General features: G+C 38.0%; 1 protein-coding gene across 1 annotated transcript in view; it reads right to left on the bottom strand.

Annotated features, from left to right (window-relative positions):
* DPY19L1 (dpy-19-like 1 (C. elegans)) overlaps positions 1 to 26,463 on the bottom strand; it is a 90,931-nt gene that overhangs the window by 53,520 nt on the left and 10,948 nt on the right. The window contains exons 2-7 of the mRNA XM_010831227.1: positions 22,285 to 22,309; positions 21,575 to 21,662; positions 18,089 to 18,226; positions 15,125 to 15,245; positions 14,350 to 14,443; positions 593 to 650 (exon numbers count right to left, since the gene is read on the bottom strand). Coding sequence (XP_010829529.1) covers positions 593 to 650; positions 14,350 to 14,443; positions 15,125 to 15,245; positions 18,089 to 18,226; positions 21,575 to 21,662; positions 22,285 to 22,309 — 524 coding nt within the window. The remainder of the gene's footprint in view (positions 1 to 592; positions 651 to 14,349; positions 14,444 to 15,124; positions 15,246 to 18,088; positions 18,227 to 21,574; positions 21,663 to 22,284; positions 22,310 to 26,463) is intronic.

Consider the following 26,463-nt stretch of genomic DNA (forward strand, 5'->3'; position numbering starts at 1 on the left):
GACTGTGAAGAAAGCTGAGCGCCGAAGAATTGATGCTTTTGAACTGTGGTGTTGGAGAAGACTCTTGAGAGTCCCTTGGACTGCAAGGAGATCTAACCAGTCCATTCTAAAGGAAATCAGTCCTGGGTGTTCATTGGAAGGACTGATGCTGAAGCTGAAACTCCAATAATTTGGCCACCTCATGCGAAGAGTTGACTCACTGGAAAAGACTCTGATGCTGGAAGGGATTGGGGGCAGGAGGAGAAGCGGACGACAGAGGATGAGATGGCTGGATGGCATCACCGACTCAATGGACTGAGTTTGAGTGAACTCCGGGAGTTGGTGATGGACAGGGAGGCCTGGCGTGCTGCGATTCATGGGGTCACAGATTCGGACACGACTGAGTGACTGAACTGAACTGAACTACAGATTAAATTGAAAGAAATTAAAGAAATTTAAATATATATTTAAATTTCTATATATTTCTATATTTTATATTGGTAAAATTTGTATTGGTAAAATGTCTTAAAATTTTTAAAAATACTTAAATGAAAAACATTATTTTTAGAAGTAAAACCCCTAAACAGTTTGAAAATATTTGTTTACTACCTACCTCTCCATGATTGAAAAAGAAGCACAACACTGTAACCAAGCCTCCTAAACGGCTGCCGCTGGAAAAGAATATAAGAAAATGTAACTCCAGTAACAGAAATCAGGTCAATCCTAATAAAACACTGAAATAACATAACATGATAATCTGCTAGTACTACAAAAAGTTTTAGCCACACTAGAACTCTATTATTTACAAAACAGCTTATTTCCTCTAATGTATCATTAGTTTAAAAAAAAAAAAAGTTTTGTTTTTTTAAAAAAACATTCTCCATGCTCAAAATGTACAGAAAAACAGAAACTGACAAGGAATAAAAAATTCTTATTCGTCATGTTACTGTGCACCATGCAACCTGATCTTTCTTTTTTCACTTTTTAAACTTCTTTAGTACCAACTATTTTTCTTTGCATATAATATACATTCAGGAGAGAGGATGGAAGCTAGTACAGAAAAGTGCTTTATGATCAGAAAGCTGGAAATCTCCATACTGCCTCCTGCTCCTGGAAATTCACAAAGTGTGTTAGCACGTTAAAGATTTAACTAATTCAGTACTTCCCAAATCCCATCTCCAAGCTACCTTTATACATGCTTGCGAAACACTCGTTTACAGATTAAGTTTTATCATTTGTTTATTTTCAGAAAATTGGGAAACACAACACAAACATCAAAATATAAGAATCTGGCTTATATCTCTAGCTAAGAAACCACAATGGTGTAGTTTGACAGTCCCAACAGTTAAAGCTTCATTTGCTCAGTAAGGGTGAATTACGTCCCCATTCTACTCTGACCGTGACCAAAAGCATCTGAGCAAGGGAAAGGAAGGCTGTTTTCAGATCTGTTTCATCATTTCTTTCATCTCTACTCTTGAGGTCTTTGAGTTCTCTTTAGCTCATGCTGCTTTCTTGTAATTTTACCCAGATATCCTTCCTTCCTTCTATCCACCCAAAAATATGTGTATATCACAGAAAAGCAACAAAGAATCAGACACAGGTATTCTAGGCCATTATGTTTATTCTTCAGGGTGTAGGAATGAGGAAACACAGAGGAGATACATGAGATGGCAGGGATAATTCATGTACCGAGAACATACACCCTCCCCAACATCCCCAGAAGCAAACAGGAAGGGCTGGGATCCCCAGCACATAGGGACAGTCAGCCTTGGCTCAAGAGGGAAGTGGAGTCTACATGTTTAGTGGCAAGGAGTTTACAGAGTTGCTATTTTCCCCATAGAGTTAGGGCACAGAGCCACTTGCTGCTCAAGAGAACAGGGAGCAGTGCTAAAGGTCTGAGGAAAGTGGAGGAGGAGGTATCTGAAATACCACTTGCACTTAGGAGAGAGGTAAGGAGGGAAAACAGAAGGGCTGTAGAGCCCTCTTTAAGGGATCAATAGAAGTTCAAGATCACAAATTGTCACAGAGACACTAACAGTAAGGCTGTGTGATCTTTCTCCACTGGTCATTAACTTGGACCAGCACAAATGAAATATAAAGGGGCAAAGAAACAGCATGCTGGCCAGCCAGTATTGAAGTGATGGATTACAGAAATAAGAAAGGCAGATAAAGGAGCTAGAAAGGGTACAGGACAGGGGTTGGAAGTTGGGGTTCTCTCCTCAAGAGGCATAGCATGGCTACTTCAAAAGACCAGCAAACAGGCAAACTCTAGGCTCAATGTAAGTGATGAGACTTTAGGAAGCTTAAGAATGTATTATGGGGACTTCCCTGATGGCCCAGTGGTTAAGAATCTGCCTGCCAATGCAGGGGATATGGGTTTGATCCCTAACCTAGGAAGATTCCACATGCCACAGGCAATTGAGCCCGTGCCCTGCAACTACTGAAACGTGCACACCCTGGAGCCCTTTGCAACTAGAGAGTAGCCCTGCTCGCTGCAACTAGAGAGAGCCTGTGTGCGGCAACGAAGCACCACTGAAAAGAAAACGTTTAAGAAAAAGAATGCGTTATGGATTTAAATAATTAGATGCTTAAATATTAGGTATTAAAGAGACAAATATATTTTAACAATTAGAATATATTCTAACAAGACAAAAAGCCATAGAGCTACATATTTTTAAAAAACGGTTTCCTGCCAGCAACCCTCCTCCAATCCTATTCACTAAAGATAATCAATAACATGTGTTGTGCGTCCATCCTTCCAAATCCTTCTCTATAACCATACAAACACATATTTTAATGTTATTATACTATTAACATCCCTCCAAAATGTTCCTTTCCTAATTAATCTGTTATTCCTAATTTAACCCAAAGCATTCTTTTCCACAGATGTCACACATTGCACAGTACAAACACTTTGCAATTTGTTCCCCCCTTTCCCTGTTATTGGTCATACAGATGTTTTTCAGTTCCTTGTTATAATTTTTTAAATGATAAAAGAACATCTTTGCACATGTAAAAAATAGTGTTTTTACTTCTATCAAATAGACCTGTGAGACTGTCGAGTCAAAGAATGCGGACTTTCCAGAAGACCCACTCCAGTCCACACCCTCACCAGTGTGTGAGGGGTTGATTCACTATAACACAGGACCCAATGTGCCCAGACCCTTTTACATTTTGCCCATAGAAAGGGTGGAGATTTTTTCTCACTGTTATTTTGATTTGTTCTTCCTGCCTATTTGTACAAAGCACTATGTCAGTGGGTTGTTTCATTTTGCTTTCTTCATTTACTCTTCTGTGAATTGTTCTGTTCACATTCTTATCTGTTTTTCTATTGGATTCTGTTTCCCTATTTAAAGATTAGAGATATAAATTTTTTACTGTTATATATGTGACAAAATCTTTTGGTATAACTTATGGTTTATTCTACAATAAAAAATTTAACTTTATGTAGCTAATTTTATAGTAAAATATCAGTATTTTTTCTTCTTTCCTTCTGCATTTCCTGGCTTGTCTGTGAACGTCTTCCCCATCTCAAAATTATACAGTGTTCTCCTATAATAAGATTATAGTGCAGCATCTTTTGATTACAGACAGTTTTGCTTAACCAGGCAGAGAGGCAGATTTTCTGGTATATTGAGGCTCTGCATAGCCAAGAGCAGAGAAAAAACCTTGCTTATCTACAAGGAATGTTCTATGTTCCAACCATTAGGAAATGATATGACTTGCAATAAATCCAAAACAGTGTGCTCAGCGTTTAACTTCCTACCCTCTGGTGTTTAAAGACTATCACATAAGTCATTTTATTTTGCTAAACAGAAAAGATTTAGCAATATTTAAAATTATTTTTTAATTTTTTAAATATTTAAAATTAATTTTTTTCCATTACAGTTGATTAGTTGATATTTCAGCATTCCCTAGTGGTTAAAAAAAAAGTTTCTTCTGCAATATTACCACCAACTGTCAGAAAATATGAAAGTTCCTATTGTGCAAATTTTAAAGCATTCTAAGCTTGGTAAACATTTGCCACAGTTATTCATACATCCCAATTAACCTTTTGGACCTTAATTTCCTTAGATATAAAATAAGGGGATAAGAATATAAAAAATCTTTAAAATACTTATCAATTCTAATGTTTAATAATCTTGTAATTTTCTTCTTTCCCAAATCTTTCTGTAAAGTGGATTTAAACCAGTCATCACATTTTGGTAGGCTCTGTTAATCATTGCAGTTTTTACCTCTATATACCAAAGAATTATGAAACATGCAAAGTTCAAAATAAACACAGAAACAAAAGTAATCATTGTTGTTGTTTAGTCACTAAGCGGTGTCCAACTCTTTTCCAACCCTGTGGACTGCAGCCTGCCAGGCTCCTCTGTCCATGGGGTTTGCCAGGCCAGACTACTAGAGTGGGTTCCCATTTCCTTCTCCAGGGGATCTTCCCAACCCAAGGATCAAATCCATATCTCTTGCATTGCACGCATATTCTTTACCGCTGAGCCACCAGGGAAGCCTGGTATTAAATTACCCTTGTGTAAATGCTTAAGAAAAAGAATATGAAAGAGTAATTTAGAAACAAATCAATCGAGAGGATTTCAAGTTGCGAATTTAATGAGATGTAAGCCTCAGCACCTGCTAGACCACCAGACCTGACTGAGAGCTGAGCATCCTCCCTTGAACTTTTTAATTGTTTAGTCCCTAAGTCGTGCACAACTCTTTGCAACCCCACGGACGGTAGCCCGCAGGGCTCCTCTGTCCATGGAATTCTCCAGGCAAGAATACAGGAGTGGGTTGCCATTTCCTCCTCCAGGGGATCCTCCTGGTCCAGGGATGGAACCCGCAACTACTGTTTGGCAGGCGGATTCTTTACCACTGATCCACCAGGGAAACCTTCTCTTAGGGGCAGGGATACTTTGAACATTAAGAAAAGAGAAAGTAAAAGGTGAGAAAGAGAATGAGAATCAGGAGGGCTGAGAAAAGTTCTCAGCGTGGTCCTGCCAGTCTGTTATAAGCAAATAATCAATGCTTTTAATTTAACTCTCTGTCTGCTAGGACCAAGAAAAAGAGTTTTATTTACAAGACTGTGAACTTCTTGATACATCACTGCAACGGTTATAGTGCCAAATACTGAGCCTCTCCTAAGGTAGAGATTCAAAAGGTATCTTTAGAGTAAGTGAAAACATGAAAAGTCTTCAATCAGAACACTGCTGGCATTCATTTTGGGGAACCTTGTGGTTAAACATACATTTCCTGTCATTGGTACTGGGACCTCCACTCCATGATGCACAATTTCCTCCCCATCAGCTCAGCCTTTACCCAGATGCTTCCTTCCCCTCCTGCCTTGAAACCTCATTCTGCTGGGAGAGTCACTCTGTCAGGCTCCTACATGGTTCTAGGCCCAGAGATGAGGCCAGCAGCCTCCTCTATTGTCATCTTCATTAAACCCTGCTCATCAGAGCTCATTTCTCTCACATGCTCTCCTCAGAGCTGTCATCTCCCAACACTCCAGCTCATTCCCAATATTCACAGCTTTCTCCTACCTCAAAGGTACACCGAGTTTCTTAACCCTCTGCTGAGCACCACTGGAGAAAATTATACCAATGTGCAAACCTGTGCTGTCCTAAAATTATAAAACAAAATTTTAAAAACCTGTCAATCACAAATCCTCATGAACTATGCCTCCCAAATACCTTGGAGACCGTCCACTTCTCTCCATCCCACCCCCACTAAACTAGCTCAGGCCACCACCCACTTCCCCATGGACAACTGCAACACCTTCCCGCACAGCTTCATTAGGCTGTGAGTCCATGTTCACTCCTCCTACAATATTCTCTGCATTATGCCATCGTTACAAATAAATGAATACAATAACATGAACTACCCACTCAATCCTTCACTGGCATTCCATTGTTCTCCGGAGGAAATTCAAACACCTAAACATGTCTAGGATGCTGTGTGGGATCTGGCTGTGTATATACCTCCAGATCCCTTTCACTATTCTTCCTTCCACCCTAAAACCTGTGCTCCAGTTGCACTGTATTGTTACAGTCCCTCAAATGAAATCACAATGACTGCAGTGAGTAAAATAGCCTGGTGGGGAACAGCACTGATGGCAGAAGAAGAGATTCTAGGAAGAGAGATGCCTACGAGAGAAAACCATGGTATCCTAGTAAAGAGTGATGCTGGGGGTCCCAGAGAGAGAGAGAGAGAGAGAGAATGTCGGACTATCCCAGGGAGACAGAATGCTGGGGGACAAAGAAAGTACAGGGATGCCAGAGATATTCTGAAGAAAGAAACCAATGGGATTTTGTGACTACTAGGACATCAGAGGTAGCAAAAGGGGATAGTCATGGATATCTTCTCAGGCTCAGACTTGGGCAACAAACAGTGTGGGTAGTGTCATTTGCTGAGATAATGACACAAGAGGAGGCAGAGTTTGTAGAAAAGACTCCAATATTTTCAACTAATAACTTTCATCAATTTATGCATGCTGAAGAGAAATACTTATCTTTTAAATATTCATATACAACTGTTATACCAAATGATTAAAGATGTGCTAGCCCACCAAGCTAATAGAACATTTGAAAAAAAACAAAAACAAAAAAACATGGAGCTGGAAAAGTTTGAGCTGATACAATTCACAGCCTATTTAAAACACGTTTTTAACCAAAAATCCAGCCTGTGTAAACAGTAAATGCTGATTTATTAATGAAGAACAAAAAAGTCAAGTAAAATAATGAAAGCAAAATTAGCATAAAGGATAAGAAATTCAACTTTTCCTTAGAACAGGTGAAGGGCTAGGGAGAAGTAAAATCTTGATATAAAAACTTAGTTCTGCCACAGAGCCTAAAAAGAAAAAAAAAAAAAAAAAACCACTGTGTCAGTTCATAGGTGACTTGGGTTGGGTCATGAGAAGGACATGCACGAAAATTGGTTATATTAACTGTGACTATTCACTTCAGGACAGAAAGTGAAAGTCGCTCAGTTGTATCCAACTCTTTGTGACCCCATGGACTATACAGTCCATGTAATTCTCCAGGTCAGGACACTGGAGTGGGTAGCCGTTCCCTTCTCTGGGGGATCTTCCCAACCCAGGGATTGAGTCCAGGTCTCCCACATTGCAGGCGAATTGTTTACCAGCTGAGCTACAGGGGAAGAAAGGAGGGCATTAAGCAAAATTAAAAGGGAGGTCTGACATACAGACTAATCTTACAGGTCCTCAAAGTGTCTGGAACTTATTTAGAAATAAAGTAGTTAAAAAAAAAAAAAATTCTACTATCAAGGAAGCCACTATGAGTCTCCAATGGCCAAAGAAGACAACAGAAGAACACAAAACCGAAAGAGGATTTTCTTTGCACTCTGTGACTGGTTGGTTCCTCATGTGAAAGAAAGGCATTTTCTGATGAGTAGCTATGGTCTACAAAAGAATGGCCAGGCTTTTCTCACAATACAAATTGAAGGAGGATCTTCAGGTGAGAGACAATGCAAAAAACAATAAAACTTGAAGCTCAAAACTCTTTAGAAGAGCTGGAAGTTTCATAGAAACTACAGTAAAACATAACAGGTAAAATAAGAGAGGGGAAAAAAAAAAACAGAAAATTATATTTCAATCCAAGAGTCCCCTATCCAAACAATAGGATTTTGAGGAAAAGAGAGACAATGGAGAAGACAAAGTCATCAAAGAAATAATATAGAAAAGTTTCCCCCAGAAGAATGCACATGTACAGAGCAACAAAGCCTTTAGCATATCTGATATAAAGAATGAAACAAAATCTACTACATCATGACCTTTACTTAAGACATGGAAAAAAGAATCCAAAAGCTGCCAGAGAAAAAATGAACCAGGTACAAAAGGAATTGATGGCAGAACAGCACCTAACTTTTGAAAAGCCATAGTGAATCTTAGAAGACAGTGGAATAAAGTCTGAAGAAAACTAAAGTACTGAGTTGGCCAAAAAGTTTATTCAGGTTTTTAAGGAAAAACCCAGATGAACTTTTCTAAAACCAGTCAAACTAGTGACCAGTATAGTGTGGAACCAAAAGACATAGGGTTCCAGGAGAGAGGCCCCAAGGTTTAGGAGTGGGAAAACTGAAATGGTGAATTTTATATATTTGGCAACATATAAATTATTTTACAGTTTACTTGTGGTTTATAATTAATTGGTATACAAAAAGTGAAGGAAAACAAAATAATAGATGACTCTTAACTACAAGAAAAAAAATGTTTCCACATAAACAATTATTTACCCTACCAGACTCAGGGCTTCCCAGGAGGGACAGCAGTAAAGAATCTGCCTGCCAATGTAAGAGACACAAGAGATGCAGGTTTGATCCCTGGGTTGGGAAGATCCTCTGGAGGAGGAAATGGCATCCCACTGCAGTATTCTTGCCTGGAAAATTCCATGGACAGAAGATCCTGGCAGGCTGCGTTCCACGGGGTCACAAAGAGTCAGACACGACTTAGTGGGCCAAGCACAGAGCACAGCACTCGACTAAGCAGTGCGCAATATTTATTTGGTCTTAACAACATAAATATGGACCACTGTCTGAAAGTCATTTCTCTGGACAAAGAAACGGATGGGCGATGGGGACAGACAGGGCAACGGACTGGTGCTTCATTTCATCACAAAAGCCAACACAGAAAATGACAATTAACTTTAAAATCACTCTAGTAAGTCTCATACCCAGCTGTAGAATAGGATAAAAAAAAAAAGCTGAATAAACTTATTTGGGAACTTGCTGATTTTCTCTGGAGAAAGAACTATAAGTAAAACAATCATAAAAATTTTCCAGGTAACATGAAAACAGACATTCTTATTCATCACCAAAGGAAATAAAATACTACATTGTATTATTTTTTAAGCGAGGATAGTGGGTACTATACTATAGTAGATAATCACAGAGATGCATGAAACATAAAATAAGGGGTTTCATATAACTGTTTCTTATAAAGCCCTAAAAGAAAAGTTCAGTAAAAGTATTTTCCATGGAGAACAACAAACAAAAGCCCAGGGAGACAGCAGGGTCTGGAGAGGTAACAGGCAGCACAGGTGGACTCAGAGTCAACTTTACTCACTGCTCACTGTTTTCTCGGAGAAGGCGATGGCACCCACTCCAGTGCTCTTGCCTGGAAAATCCCATGGACCGAGGAGCCTGGTGGGCTGTAGTCCATGGGGTCGCGAAGAGTCGCACACAAATGAGCGACTTCACTTTCACTTTTCACTTTCATGCACTGGAGAAGGAAATGGCAACCCACTCCAGTGTTCTTGCCTGGAGAGTCCCAGGGACGGGGGAGCCTGGTGGGCTGCCGTCTATGGGGTTGCACCGAGTCGGACACTACTAAAGCAACGTAGCAGCAGCAGCAGCAGCAGCAGCAACACTGTTTTCTACAGATCTACTCAGATGATGCTTAATCTAGAATGGAAAGCCAAATGCTGAAGGAGCCTCAAAACCAAGAAGAGGTATTTTCTGGGCACCCTGGAGAACACTGAATAGAAAAGGACTCAAAGATTCTATAACATGATCTAAAAATCTTACTCAAAATTAGGTGCTGTAATGATTCTATTTCTTGTCTTATTAACTGTGGGGAAAGGATTTTTATCCATCCTTCAGCTACAGTTTCTGTACCTCTCTACAGAAACTCTAAAGATGGTGGCAGCCATAATCATCAGTGAGAGACTAAAGAAAAAACTAAGCACAAAAGTGCTGGGCATCGCATTTCTCTGTGAAAACCTTGAATGGCTTCATGTCATTATTTTACCATCCTTAGACTAAAACCAGACAAAAGAATGGCTTGGCCTGGCTGCCAGATAATCTCCATAGAAGGGGCTGGTGGTACAGGTGGATGGGACCACATTCTCACCACTGGTGCGACCAGATTGCAGTAGAGGAAGGAATAGGAGTTTTACAGCTTAGACTGGGGATGACAAGGACACCCAAGCAGTAGTCCAATCAAAAAACCTTGTTTCCATTTTGTCCTCTGAAAGGAAAATGAAGAGATGTTCCTTGGCAGAAGGGAAGGAATCGAAAAACAGACAGACTGAAGGATAGTGACAAATAAAGAATAACTCCTTCGAACTCTATAAAACCAACAGGGGGATGAGCCCTAAAATAAAAACACATCTTCTAAGGGACATCCCTCTTTCAGGGCTAATTCTGTCCTATATTAGTTTTCCACTAATAGAAACATTCAAGGTTTGTTTTGAATTCCTCTAAATTTCAAAGGAAGGCAAAATGATTAAAGCCAACAAACTTGTGAAACAGATGTACTTCTGGAGCACACATACACACCCCCAGACAGACACCTCTATCAGAGAAGTAACAGAGACAGACAAGTCCAGCAGGAGTGAAAAGGAGAGTGAGATGATATGGAGAGGCTAGGCCTCCTTGGGTAAAAGGCCTTTCAAATTCCCAGTTTCAGTTTTTATGAGGCCCAAATAGTTGGTTTCCTGTTCCCTAATTCCACAATACCTCTGTATCCCAGGACCACATCCCTCTTTTATTTGAACTAGTCAGAGTATTTCTGGTGAGCTATTTAGAAAAAAGAAAAAAGAAATCCTGTTTAGAAACTCTCTTATTATTTGTATACATCTTTTATATCAATAAAATTTATAATAAATTTGTTTAATATGTATTTTTTTCCCAGAGAGCTGGCTGTTAAACATTTACCAGCAAACCATAACTTCAGGGTGAATAAATAGTTATATGTACCATCCAACCTATTCTTACTTAACAATCTCAATTTCCAGAATAATACTAAAATCAAACAACAAAGAAGAAAAGGATTAATATTACTTGCATGACATCTGCCCTTCAGGTCCAACAAGAAAAGCTTTTGGCATTTATCAATAAGAGAATTCCATCTCTCAGGAATGAATGAATTTCCCCAAGAAGCAATGAGGACTTTCCTAACTGCCTGTTAACTACTCTCACATGTTCCAACCTCCCTGCAGAACGGAGACATGAGGGGTCTTGAGAAACTGGCCCCCAGAAACTGTTAGTCTGCAGCTGAGAAATATCAGATTATCTTATGAAATACATAACTGTAACTATGACTTAACAACACAGCTTGTAGAAAATAACTAACAATAGGTGTTTTGAAGAAATACTAAAACACTGAGAATTCCAGACAAAAAGGTATATTATGAATAGGTCGTGTTTGCAAAAATGTCTTACTTCATCTCCTCAAGTCAGAGCTTGGCAGCCCAGCCCCATTTCATTGTTTGTGTATGTTTTGTTTTCCCTTCCACTTCCATTTCTGCTGAAATGAACTGGCTTACTTGACTTCAGAAAACTTAACACAGGTATTATTTTAAGACACTTCTGGATTTAAAAACATCATACTCAATTTGCCTATAAATTTCTAATCTGCTCAAGAAATTTCAACTTTCATTTCTCAATAGAAACATAGTTTTTATAAACAGATTCTAAATTCAATTGAAGACATCCTCCTCTTTATTCTTAACCCACATGTTAAGAAGTCTGCAGCTTTATCCCACTTTATAAAATTAGAAGGATGGCAAACCTAACAACCAGGGAAGAAAACAGTAAGAACTACCTAGTAATCTGAGACTTCTAAAAATATTCATGTCAAGAACATTTAAAAACGGAAGGAAAAAAAAATGATAGAAAAAGTGATGGAAGACTTGATTCACCGTAATATAAACCACGGTCCCTGCTGGAGTATAATTTACACACCTGGGCCCCCAGGGTGCAGTACAACTGCCAAGAGAACAGAAGTGACTCCACAATGCTCATCTGGGGATGGTGAGGCTAGGAAGAGTCTAGACATTAGGATGTGTTTGGACAGGACTACAGAGATTATGCAGGGAAATGAAAATGTGTGACACCAGTGTGGTCTCTTTACCCAAGCATAGCTCCAGAGGGTCGGCCACCAGGTACAAGAGTCAGACAACACCAAGGGGGCCGGCTGGGCTCAGAGCAGTAAAATGGGTGCGGCTGAAACAGGACGCGGCGCTCAGAGCTGGGAGAAGAACCAGAGACAGCTATTCGGAAAGACCCAAATCCCCTTAAGGTAAAGTCACTCCCTCCTGCTGCCCCAAGCAGTGAGTGGTCTACAGATTTTTTTTTTTTAGCCTAAAACAACAGTAAGAAATAAGACTTTACACCACAACTCAGCACACATACATGTATATACATATATACAATAAGCAACAAACAGAAGTTTCTCTAAATAACACCTATTTTATAAAGTATGGTACGTGTTATTATTCATATTTGAATATATATGAATAACAAATATGAATAATAACACATACCATGCTTTATAAAATACCATATATACCACATATATATAATATGAATATACAATATATACAATATACTCATATTCCTATTATTCATTTTTTTTTTCACGTAAGTAGGAATTGCTGGTCCCAACTCACTAAACTGATCTTAAAATCCCCTACGAGGTAACGCCCTCCTGTTTGACAGACTACTGAAGCGGTCACTGGCTGACTCTGGGGTGAGGTGACTGTCAAAGGTCACATGAGTTCATAGCTCAGCTTTGAATCTTGTCCCTCTATTGGTCACATTTCTGATTTCCTTCACTTGCTTTGGAAGAGGTTTCCAACCAGTCTGGCATTAAGCTCATTCATCAACCAGCCCAACTCTTTGCTCCAATCTGATCTTCCACAATGCCTCCTCAGTCATTTGTATCCCAGGAAAACTGATCTTCTTTCTACCCCCTCCCTATCCCAAAATGTCCACCTTTGCTTCTCCCCAGGGTTCTTTTCAACTCCACCTATCCAAAATGCTCTGATCCTCCAAGACAGAGCTAGATCAACTGCTCCAAACAGAACAAATTTCTCCTGCCTCCAGAACTGAAAGCACTTTATCCTTGCTGTCTATCTCGTACTGACACACGCCCACCACTGCTGCCATCTCCAACCTCACCCCACCAACATGCTCTCAGAACCCAAACATGAGGTCTCAAAAAGAGACCACTTAGTATGCACTCCAGGTGCAGACTGAACAAATGAACATGGAGGGAGAACACTGCTCTCTGCAGACCGAAAAATCTCTGGCCAGGGCCCAAAGCACCAAGAATCCCTCAGCCAAAACCAGAGCCTCACATTCTCTGCAGCAGATATTGTGTCTTCAACCTTTGAAATAATTGTCATCGTAAGCATTATAAGAAAATGATACAGCATGCTTACTTTTAGTGTTTAGAAATTCTTCTTTCAATTAAAAAAACAGTATAACTATAGGTTAGCAATTTAGTAAGAATGTCATGTTCCATGTTTTAACTTCTTTTAAAGTCTGATTTCCCAAATGCAATAAAGACAGCTGGGTACTACTCAGCAAAATGAATAGATTCCCTCCAAACTCATCTAACTTTGGCTCCTCATGAGACAAAGCACCCTGGCTTTGCTTTCCTTCAAAAGTCAGCCTCCTCTCCTGCTTACCAGATACTTCTGTTAAGTTAGTTCTGTGTATCTTGTTTCAAAAACAAAATTTTTCACATCATCTTTTAATCAAGAATTTTCATTTCAGTCTCCCCTAATTACATAATTCAAAGAACTTACTTAGAGCAAAGTCAGAAATATTAGCATCAAAGTATCTTAAATCTTTATGCAAATATATTTTAAGTTGATCTTCTAATAGCTTCCTCATTTGACAAATATTATCAAGCAACTGGTATATACTCAGATACTGAGCTAGGATGCAAGAGATCTTTGAGGTATTAAACTGTAAATGCCACACTTTCAAAGCAAAGAAAACAACAGGATAATAGCAGATTCACATGCATTAACCCAAACTGAAAATTACATACATACGCTATACTCCTGGACCTCAACGAATCAGGAAGAAGTCAAAAAAGAAAATTCTAAAGATACTCTGAAGCTAAAATAATTCAAACAAGTAGTAGAAGGAAGGGTCAAAAAAAGGAGAAATAGAAACACAAAACTCAGAAAATATGTTAATCTTTTAGTTTTAGAAATGTTGCTCAACTATGAAGTAAATGAAGTCAGTTACTAAATATCTGTATAGACTATATTTCTATTTAAAATTAGCAGAATAGTCACTAACACCATTTGACAATAAATGGTCCTTTCCCTTATGTTCCCAATATTTTATGCAACCAATATATACTGCTTATGTACAAAAGCCCACGAATATTTAATATTTATCAAATATCCCCGCCCTCCTCTACTTAAGCCTTTAAAATTATTTTAAATGTGGCTGACTATGCCAATGATGAAATCATTCAAATGGGAAATAATTTTGTATCTACTAATAGATATATTAGAAATGACATTGTCATAAAACTGAACTATGTCAATCATCTCACTGTTCTTACTATTCTAGTATACAGTATAAACCATACATATTAAAAATGAGTAGTCTTACCTTAAATATGTGCCATATATGAAGAACAATGCCATCATTAGTCCATTTAAAATAAAAATTACAGCAACATAAAAGCAAGCAGGATCTCCCAATCCTTTAAAAATTAAAAAAAAAGAATGCTTTAACTATAGATTACTTTATGTGTCCGACAATTCACATTAAAATGTGACTATTTTGAAAATGGTTGCCAGATACATTTAATGGTTGCCTTGGCTCCCATATGAACACACGACACTACTGTGAAACATAGGTAAGACCAGAGAAGTAGCTGTAGTGGTTATGAAACAGGGCTGCAAATTCATGGATACTCCTCCTGTAGAGGTCTGGGGTCTGTGCCCCTGGTTTTAAGTCTGGCTGGGCTTGTGACTGCTTCAGCAGACCATGGCAGAAGCCATATGGAAGAGGCCATGCAGTATCCAACTTGGAGCCCTGAGCAACCACATGAGAAGCCTAACTACCCTGAGATACTAATACAAAAGCACAAGATGCATGAAAAGGGCACTTGCAGGTGTTCCAGTGAGGCTCAGCTGGGCTCAGCCTTGCAGGTACCCCAGTCAAGCAGCCAGAATGTAAGTGAAGTAGCTCCAAGTTAATTCCAGTGTTCCCAGCCATTTGAGTCTAGCAGAGTCCTCTGACATCGCAGAAACAAACCAACCATTCTATACCCCGCCCAAATTCCCTACTAGCAGAAACCATAAACATAATAAAAACCACTAAGTTTGCCGTAAATTTATTATACTGCAACAGACAACAGGACAATATCATGGAAACTTGCCTTCACAGCTTTCAATAGGGCTGAGTCCTTCTCCTCTGGTAACTGTCCAACATATCTTGGTTTGAATACCAATCAAATCCATTATTTTGGTATAAATCCTGTACCAGCTGGCTAAGATTACCTAATAGGAAAAGAGAGGGAGACATTTTAAGAAAAAAGTATCCTCAACAGTTTCCTTACTAGAATATTTTTGAGACATTTTGATAATTGACAAATTTTCCCTTCCTGTACAATTCTCATCTGGGTCTCTTTAAATCTAGTAAAAGGAGCTTCACAGTCCCGTATGTAGATTCTTCACTGGTCAGTCTTCACGTGTTCACCCAGGGCTAAGAATAAAATATAACAAAAGATATACGAATCTGTAATCTTCAAAAGCTATAAAATTCAACTAAGGGATACAAAACAAGAGTTGAACAAACAGAAAGATATTCTATCTTCCTGAACAGATTTAATTTTTCAAGATGTGAATTCTTCCTCAAATTAATTCATAAACATAAAACAAAGCTAAGCAAGATCTCAAGTGTCTACTGAGATGTGTTATATGGAAAAGACAAAACGGAGATAACTGAAGAAAATGTCCTAACAGATAATAAAATTTGCTACTTATATAATTAAAATAGTGTGATGCTGGCACAAGAATAGTCAGACAGATCAAAGTAACTATGGCAGAGGCAGTGGAATGCCACAGGTCTCTCTTCGGGGCTGAGGCACTCATTCCCTGAGCAGTGGGGAGGGGTGGTGGCTGACAACCCTCAGCTGGGTTTCTCTCTGGGAGCTATCCTCTGCAGTAGAGAGTAAATTCACTAAAGGTCACCCTCCCCAAGGGTAACTGCAGCCATAACTAGTCAACAGGGGGGAATATAAAGGTCAGAGGCCCTTGCTTCAGGTAGGACAACTCTGTAGGGTCATCCCAGTTCCAGAGCTTCCCCAGAGATTGGCTGAGGCCTCTGCTATGACCGGATCACAGCTCAACTCCTCCGCCTGCCTCCTCCTAATTCCTTCATCCCCCTTCAGATATTGCCCTCAAGGGTATTCCCCTATATACTTCAGGTACAGATCTCCATCTTAAAGCCTATTTCTCAGGACCTCAACCTAAGGTAACACTGAACAGCAAGTCCAAAAGTAGTTGAAAGCATATGTGTATAATAATTTTGGAAATAATAAGAGAAGCAGGCAGAAGATGGACCACTCACCCAAGTGCTGGGTTACACAGAAGACCATTTTGAAAAAATAAAAGGTTAGATTCCTGCCCCAAAACTGAGTATTCAAACAAATTTCAGATAAATTAAAACTGTGAATCTCAAAAACATAATTATAACAATTAAGAATAAGTTTTTTTTACATATATGAATGAATAAAAAACATACATCTAAAAGATTCATAGACATGATAGCTCTGACAAGAAAAAATACATTCACATCCTACTGTACAAGTTAAAGGGCAAACAAAAAGCTGGAGAAAACGTCGTATCCGTATAGCACAGTATTAACTTCCTGCATATAATGAGCTCTTACAAAATGTCAATAAAAATATAGACAAAGGGCATGAATAAGCACTTATTTTTAAAAGTGAAAGTGCATTTAATACATAGCACTGAAAATATACACGTACATACACAAATATACAGCAATGAACAAAACACATCACATGATCTTAATTCTTTTAGCCATTAAATTAGCAAGGATGCAGAGAAACAGGCATTTTTAAAAACACTGCCCATGGTAATTTTCATTAATAAATCCTATCTAAAAAGCATTTTGGCAACATGTACCAAAATCATTAAAGCCTATATTCTGTTGAACTAAATAGTTCCACATCCACAAATTTACACTTTAAAAAAACATAAGTATATGTGTATCCCCATCCACAAATTTAGAGTTTACAAAAAAACATGGATATTTGTAAAGATTTTGCTTCAAGAATGTTTACTGAAGCTTTAGGATATTTTAAAAGTTGAAAACAACCAAAATTATCATAAAAGATGAACTAAATAAACAATGGCAGATTGTATTACTGCCATAAAAAATGATGCTGTTGAAAAAAGATGATTTAGGAAGATGGTTTTAAATATTCTTAAAAGACAAAAAGTATTTATAAAAAAAAGTGTTGTGTGATCCCATTGCTGGAAAAGTAAATGCAGACATGCACAGAAAGTACTCAATAAGCACTTTGGTGGTTATTTATTGGTCTCTATCTCCTCCATAATTAAGCAGGCTAACTCAGTTCATCTGGAAGTTAGACTCCTCTCACTCAAAGGGAAATGACCAAGAGCCCTGATTAGTGCTGACACTGAGCCCAAGCCTGAGATCTCTCAGCACCAAGGCAGCCATGGCCCTCTGCACCGGGCAGCACCCCTTCTGGCAGCATCAGCATGCTATGAGGGGGCCAGGGGAGCGTGCTTAACAGGAGAGCCCCACGAGGGATGTCACCCAGGAAGTCACCCCTTCTGGCAGCATCAGCATGCTATGAAGGGGCCAAGGGGAGCGTGCTTAACAGGAGAGCCCCAAGAGGGATGTCACCCAGGAAGTCAACCCAGGTAGGTCCTGGAGAATGCCTTAGGGATGCATTAAATAGTTACTGATAGCACTGCCTTCCTATCTCAGCTCCTTTCTTCCATTCCCACCAGGGGAAAAGCGCATCCGATTAAATGAAGAATCTCAGGTAAGGAAGAAACAGTATTCGGCAAATGACACATAAAGGTAATGTAATACCTATAAACACACCAAATCTAGTTCCCACATTTTCTAAACCATGCAATCATAATACTCATTTCCATAAAATCATTAAAGACCCCAAAAATTAATCATGATTTTTTTCATATTCCTTTCTAAGAAAAGATATCCATTTACTTTTTTAAAAAAGATAAAATTTAATATATTGAACTAGATCTTAGATTTAGAATCACCATTTAATATAAGTAATACTTTATAAAGTAAAAAAATCATAATTGCAAAAGTATCTTACCTCAGGGTAAAGATTGAACCTTTTTAATGTATTAATAACAAGGGGATATTCAGTCAGTTTATCATTCATAATCATCCATACTCCATTCAAAAATGAGGGTGCTTCCACAATAGTCTTAAAGTAGGAATAATACAGTCCCTGAAACAAGCACATGTTATAATAAAAAGTACATAATTACTATGCCTCGTATTAGCTTAAAATAAAACTTAAATATACTGTTTTTTAAAAACAAAGCAATCACGCACGTAACAGCTACAATTAATTTCACAGGATTCTGGTCACTAATAAATGCTCAGGTTGCAAAAAACTTACATATTTTAGCATAACCTTGTCTTAATTGAACAACTGATCTCAAAACAGCTTAAAAAATAGCTTTAACATTTAAAAAGTCATATAACTCAGAGAGCATGCTCATTTAGGAAACCCCTATAAACCCTGGTGGGCTGCAGTCCATGGGGTCGCTAAGAGTTGGACACGACTGAGCGACTTCACTTTCACGTTTCACTTGCACGCATTGGAGAAGGCAATGGCAACCCACTCCAGTGTTCTTGCCTGGAGAATCCCAGGGACGGGGAGCCTGGTGGGCTGCCGTCTATGGGGTCGCATAGAGTCGGACACGACTGAAGAGACTTAGCAGCAGCAGCCGCAGCAGCATAACCCACACTAATTGAAGAGTTAGAAAAGGCTTCTTTCAGTGTTAGAAAGGGTTCTTCTCAGCTCAGCTTAAGTTAAGAACCCTGCAGAACTGGAGCTGTGAAGACAGAAGAGAGGGACCATGGTAGTACTCCCATTTTGAGGAAAAAAATGCTTTACTAGTAGTCATGTATGATGTGAGAGTTGGACCATAAAGAAGGCAGAGCACCGAAGAACTGATGTTTCTGAATTGTGGTGCTGGAGAAGACTCTTGAGAGTCTCCTGGACAGCAGGGAGATCAAACCAGTCAATCCTAAAGAAAATCAATCCTGAATACTCATTGGAAAGATTAATGCTGAAGCTGAAGCTCCAATACTTTGGCCACATGATGTGAAGGGCTGACTCCAAATGCAATATAACTGGTATCTTTATAACAAGAGGGAAATTTAAACAGAGATATAGGGGGAAATGCTTCATGAAGACAGAGGCAGAGATTGGAGTCATGGTACCTACAATGCAAGCCAAGGATTGCCAGAACCATGAGAAGCTAGAATGAAGTCTCAGAGAGAACATGTTCCTGCCATCACCTAGATTTTAGACTTCCAGCCTCCAGAACTGTGAGAAAATAAACTTCTGCTCTTCTAAGGTACAAGTGCTTTGTTATGACAGCCCCCCAGGAAACTACAACCTACCTTGTTTATAGGTTTGATTTTGGAATCACGTAAATATCTTATATAACTAAAATTTAAAACAAAAAAGTTTATATGCCTAAATATCCAAAAAATATATAAGAATTATTAAGTTGGCAAAGGATTTCAAACAAATTTAAGATATAGTAATTTTATTGTACATTCCTAGTTGAATATACATTAAAGTCAAAAATAAAACCACAAACAAGTTTTAAATTATTTCTAGTAATCATTTTTAACAATACATTTGATACTTTTATTCCTCAAATATAGGTAATGTGAAACCAAGATTCTCAGGCTAACAGAAGAGATACAAATTTAATATCAAAAAAGTAATTAATCTAAATTTGAATTTAGAAATATAAATAATTTATTTTTTCTTTTTAAAAAATTGTTTCCTAATTCTATCTACTAAAAAGGCCTAGACACAATGGCCAATCTAGCATAAAATACTAGCAATGAGCACCTCTATCACCAAAATTGTGGCCTCTAAATACCATTTGCTACTGGAAGGAATCAGGGCTCCTTAGAATACTGGATGATTCCAGGTCTGGAAAGGAAATGTCTTCCAGTACCAGAAAGTTAAGGAAGCTACATAATACTAGTGAGGTCATATCAAGGATGGTGTGTGTGTGTGTACAAATGATTCCAGGTCTGGAAAGGAAATGTCTTCCAGTACCAGAAAGTTAAGGAAGCTACATAATACTAGTGAGGTCATATCAAGGATGGTGTGTGTGTGTGTACAAATGATTCCAGGTCTGGAAAGGAAATGTCTTCCAGTACCAGAAAGTTAAGGAAGCTACATAATACTAGTGAGGTCATATCAAGGATGGTGTGTGTGTGTGTACAAATGATTCCAGGTCTGGAAAGGAAATGTCTTCCAGTACCAGAAAGTTAAGGAAGCTACATAATACTAGTGAGGTCATATCAAGGATGGTGTGTGTGTGTGTACAAATGATTCCAGGTCTGGAAAGGAAATGTCTTCCAGTACCAGAAAGTTAAGGAAGCTACATAATACTAGTGAGGTCATATCAAGGATGGTGTGTGTGTGTGTACAAATGATTCCAGGTCTGGAAAGGAAATGTCTTCCAGTACCAGAAAGTTAAGGAAGCTACATAATACTAGTGAGGTCATATCAAGGATGGTGTGTGTGTGTGTACAAATGATTCCAGGTCTGGAAAGGAAATGTCTTCCAGTACCAGAAAGTTAAGGAAGCTACATAATACTAGTGAGGTCATATCAAGGATGGTGTGTGTGTGTGTACATGTTTGTGTGTGTGTACACACACTCAATCATTTCCAACTCTTTGCAACCCTATGGACTACATATAGCCCACCAGGCTCCTCTGTCCATTGAATTTTCCAGGCAAGAATACTGGAGCAGGTTGCCATTTCCTACTCTAGGGGATCTTCCCTAGAGGGAAGGGATAGGGATCAAACCCATGTTTCTTACGTCTCCTGCATTGGCAGGCAGATTCTTTACCACTGAGCCATCTGGGAATCCCAAATCAAGGAATCACAGAGCCAACTGCAAGGACTCTCACCAGCAAAAGACAGGTAAGTTTAAGAAATCTGTTAAAATCTATCAGGCCGTAAACATACACCCAAAGACAAAACTCTGCTTGTCACCATTAAAAGATGCTAGGGAAGCAACTCATTTTTCCGAAAAGTTGTAATAGAAGGAAAGCATCAAGCATTTTCCTGTCTTTCCTGTGTAAAGTGTAGCTCAGAGAAAAAAGCCAAATAAAGAAGAACATCAAAAGTTCTTCTTTATGGAGTTGTTATGGTTAGTAAATGCCCATTCCCCCAGCCTATTTAAACACTGATTGATATTTGATGATACTAAGTAACTGTTCTTCAATATTTTCAAGTATGACAATGATACTGTGGTTAACAAAAAAGTCCTTTATTTTGAGACATACATGAAAAATATGTACAGATGAAATGATACGGTATCTGAGGTTTCCTTTAAAAAGAGATGGGTATATGAAAATGTAGATGACAGAAAAATGGCTATGTGTCTTCAGTTGTTGAAGCTAGAGGAATGGGTAGGGGGACTTGGGTCTACTCTTTCTGCTTTAAAATATCTGAAAATTTCCATGATAAGAAGCCTAAAATATTAAGAGTATTAAACTACTACAATAAAATAGTACATGAAAACTAACCATTTCAGTGCGAAAAGCCATCTCTCTTTCCAATGTTGAGAGGTGAGAAAAATGACGATCATTTTCAAAGAGGTGTGTTATATGACTCCTGTAAAACAAACAGTAACAAAGCAACTGTGTTGAAACTTATACTAAGTGTAATTTTAAAAGAAACTCTAAAAGCAAACATAAAATATTAATACTCTACATATTTGCACTTAATTTTGTGATAAAACTCAAACACAACAGTCTCCATATTTGCTCTTCCATTCAATATATCTTATATTTCCACTAAAATCTCTCTCTATAAGAAAACACATTCAAATTAGATTTTAAAATTAGAATGAACCAGAATAATGATACTATAAGCCAAAAACAATAAAATTATAGATTAAACTATAAATGTCATTGGGTTACTATTTCAGAAATGTCTGATTTATGAAATTCATATTTCTTCTTATCCAGAAGATTAAAAAACTTAATCTTCTCAATGTGAACACTATATTAATGTTAAACAGTTTCAAATATAACCTAATTAATAATATATCTCTTTTTTATTAAAAATTGCATTATTCTGGCTCTGATTTATCAATTAAACTACATTTTCATACTAGTGTGCTGCATGTAATATATATTCATCCTTATACTGGAATTATTCATATATATATGAAATAGGATGATAGGCTGTAAACATCTGCCTAAAATATACCATAGGAGAAAAACGTTCTTACCAGTGCAACACTGCTGCAAAGGCAGCTGCAAGAAAAAAGAAACGTAAATCATTATTTTAGCATTAAAAGTGTTTTCACCTTACAGAAAAGCATTGTAAAGATAAGCATGATAAAGTCTGGGAACTGTAGATCCTGAACTCATAGGGAGCGGATAAAGAATGGGGACTCTTCAAAAAAAAGTCCCAGAGCTCTGCTTAAAATACCAATGGACTAAATTATAAAAGAATTAAGCATATAGCTATAATTTTCATTCACTCAACAAAATAAATGAGGAGCTATTAATATTATTTGCCAACAACCATACAAGAAATGTTTGGATGGAAAGTTCCACAAACTCAACTGCAAGAAGGATAGAACTAATGGTGAGAGGCAAAAGAATAAAGATATGGTAACTTCAGGGAACAGGACTGGAGAGGGATAGAAAAAAGGAACTATCACTTCGATACATGCTGCAATATCTGAATTTTTATAGTAAGTTTTAATATTTTTAAACAAATTTAAAACAAAACAGGAAGGAAGAAAAAGAGGTGGAAAAAGAAAATAGAAAAACTGGTAATACAACCAGTCTCATACAAGAATCAATAGTTTGCCTTCTATACAAGTACAAAGAACACATTAAAAAGAATCCAGAAAACAGTATTCTTATATCACAAGATTCATCTTATTGTAGGCTTCTGATTAAATAACTACAAGGAAACCAAGTATGAAATACTCTTAGAAATGAAAGACAAACAGCTCAGATCTTATTGTCTTATTTTTATAGAGGTATTTCTATTTAAAATTTTAAAATTCATTTTACCTAGAAGACACTAATGGTTACAAAAGACAAAGAGTTACTCTTTCTAGATCATTGAAACTACAAATATTTAACTAGGTTTGTCATTTGACATTTGTTTGTAAAGGGTTCTTTGATCTTTTGAAACTTTGATTTCTTGTTGAGCAATCTACTATCCACTTCCTTTAAAGATGTCATACCACCATAATAAAATTTGGGCTTTATTTTATTAATGTCTCAACTATTATGTCCTGAATAAATCATTCTTCTGTTATAGAATGTAAATACCACCTTTATCATGCTGAAGAACTGTTACACTTATACTTTGGTAATCCCTTAGAGATTATAATTTTGACATCATTGATAAATCGGAGAAGGCAATGGCACCCCACTCCAGTACTCTTGCCTGGAAAATCCCATGGATGGAAGAGCCTGGTAGGCTGCAGTCCATGGGGTCGCTAAGAGTCGGACAGGACTGAGCGACTTCACTTTCACTTTTCACTTTCATGCATTGGAGAAGGCAATGGCAACCCACTCCAGTGTTCTTGCCTGGAGAATCCCAGGGACGGGGGAGCCTGGTGGGCTGCCGTCTATGGGGTCGCACAGAGTCAGACACACGACTAAAGCAACTTAGCAGCAGCACTGATAAATAAATATGGGAAGAATCTACATGTTTACAGCACATATATGTTATTATCCATAAACATATAGATTCAATTATTCCAACTCTCTTTTCAATTGCCCCTGACAAAACTCCTATCAGTAGAGCTAATAATATAAACTTAACTCATATTTCTTATTAAGTCTTTCCTGGGAGTTTTAACACTTTTTCTCCTGCTAATAAATATGAAATTTTGTTTTCATTATACTTCACTGGATATTGTTAATGTATTTATTTTTGAAGTGTATTTATTTGTAATGTATTTCCTTTGCTATACAATTGATTCTTTTAGGGTTTTTTTTGTTTGTTTGTTTATCATCTCTAATTCTCCATTTTAAGTAATATTTTTAAAAGATAATTTTGTTCCTGTTTAATAATTTTACTATTTTAGTTTATTCTTCCCATGTGACAATAATAATAAACTTCTAGAATAATACTAAGTAATTCTGACAAAAGAGGGCAAACTATTCTGGGCACTTTAACAGAAATGCATTTTACATTATGCCTTTAAATTAGCCTCTGACCTTCACAATTCTGCAGTAATACATATGATTTTTCAAGATCATCAGCTCTCTGCTCCCTCAGAATACTATAATTTCTCAGAAGGAAGACACAAAGTCCTTTTGGTGCCTTCCTTTAATTCAATCCTTGCAACACTAGTCAATTCTTGGATTTCTCAGCATCTGAATGACCCTCTTTCAGTTTCCAATGTTGATTCATAATCTGTCCAATGTTTTAAATTTCTGTTTTCATTTCAATTTAACAATAACAATAGTTAATTAGTAGCAGTAGTAGTAATAAAGCAGCTAACATTTGAATTCTTATTACCTGCCAGGCATTTTTAAGTGCTCTACTTGAACTAACATAGTAAGTCCTCACAAGCATCCTACGTGTTAAGTACCAACACTTCCCTGGTATACAAATAATAAGGGCTTCAGGTGGCTCAGTGGTAAAGAATCCACCTGCCAATGCAGGAGACTCACGAGGTGCAGGTTCGATGGTAAAGATCCCCTGGAGGAAATGGCAACCCACTCCAGTATTCTTGCTGGGAAATCCCACAGACAGAGGAGGGCTACAGTCCATGGGGTCGCAGCCCATGGGGTTGCAGAGAGTGGGCAGGACTGAGCAACTTAGCATCCAGCACACATATAGATAATAAGTTGATTCTCAGGGAACTTTAGAAACTAGCCCAAGAAACAAAGCGGATAAACAGAGAAAGGGAAGTTGGAAGCAGGAATTCTGACCTAAGACCCCTGTTCTGTGTGGCCTCTTGTGGAGGACGGAAGGGCTGCAACAAAGGCCTCCTTACCCTAAAGTATCTTTTTCCCCTTCCATCTTTCTTTTATTATTTTAAGAAAAAAGAAAAAAAAGGCTACAATTCATCTGTTGATACAGGCAGCGTATTTTATAGAAGCTATTTTTATATAAAAGTATAGAATTATGCTTTAATTTATTCAATTGAGATAAATTCTATGTATATGTCATCTGAAAATGAAAACCCCAGTAAGTAAAGCAGATACTGCCTTGTGAGCACATAATTTAAGCATAAAGACATATAATGACAAAAACTTCTTAAAACATCCCCAAAGAGCTTTTCATGCCTTCTTGCCTACAGAAAAGATTATGATTTTCTCTAAATATATTCTGGTGATTATTAATCCTGTGTATAGTCTTTTGGGAGTGTCACAAAGTTGATAACCAATTTTTCCAGTTTAACTCGTATGTTATTTTTGTCATTCTAAAAATCAGAACATAAAAAAAAAGCTTTCAAAAATTCCGAAACTATTCTATGAGAAAAATGGTGTTCAAAGAGTGAAGGTTTGCTTTGTAATCTAACTCAAAAGACTGCAATCCTGTGGCTGAGAATTCTGTAAGGCTCTTAAGTTTTGCTGGAAGCACGCAAATTACCAATACTCTGAAACTAAACTGGCCACTCCTTCCACTTTATGATTAAAGAAATTTCGTACCAGATTATATGTCACATTACATCAATTTTCAGCCTTACAGGATTTGAGCTGCTTCTTCATTGAAAATTATTCTTCTCCAGTTATTAGAATCTTGTTTAAACAAAATAGAATGCAATTCCCTGAGGGGAGAAACAATGTTTTACTGAATTCTACCATAGTAGTACTTAGCAAGAAGCTGAAAACAAAGGCCGACTCAAATGCTGAATTAATGCATTTAAGGGGGAAAATTAAATAATCCTAAATCATGTCCACATAATAAACCAAAGTTGAATGTACTTTGACAGTTAGCTATACACACACACACAAACACAGTGTGCATGTAATTGTTTTGTTTTCAAAAATGGAGTCCCTGTGATCAGTGCAAATCAGACCCTTTGCCTAGGTGCAGCCTGCTGCCTAAGCCTGCAGGTTCTCAGTCCCGAACCCCAGCACAGTGGAGTTCCAGAGGCCTGCCCCAGCTCTGCTCCCACTGACACTCCTCTGTCCAGCCACAGCTCAGAAAGTGCGGAGGGGGTGCCCCTCGTTGCTCCCCACCGCATGCATGGCCTGTATCGTTTCACTGCTGTGAAGAGGGCAGAAGGAACGGAGAAAGAAACAGACAGGAGGTTATTCTATGCTGTTCTACTCAGTCCTCGAGGGCTCCTAAATCCCATCCCCTCTCCAACCAGCAGATCCCCCAGATCTCTCTCCCCAGCTCTGGCAGTCTCTCCCTTCCTCCAGGTCGCCTTGCCCCAGCAGGTGACTCAGAAGTCCTGGTCTCTTCCACAGACCCTCCC

This window comes from Bison bison, unplaced genomic scaffold (assembly GCF_000754665.1).
Source record: "Bison bison bison isolate TAMUID 2011002044 unplaced genomic scaffold, Bison_UMD1.0 scf7180017864525, whole genome shotgun sequence".
NCBI classification, from domain to species: Eukaryota; Metazoa; Chordata; class Mammalia; order Artiodactyla; family Bovidae; genus Bison; species Bison bison.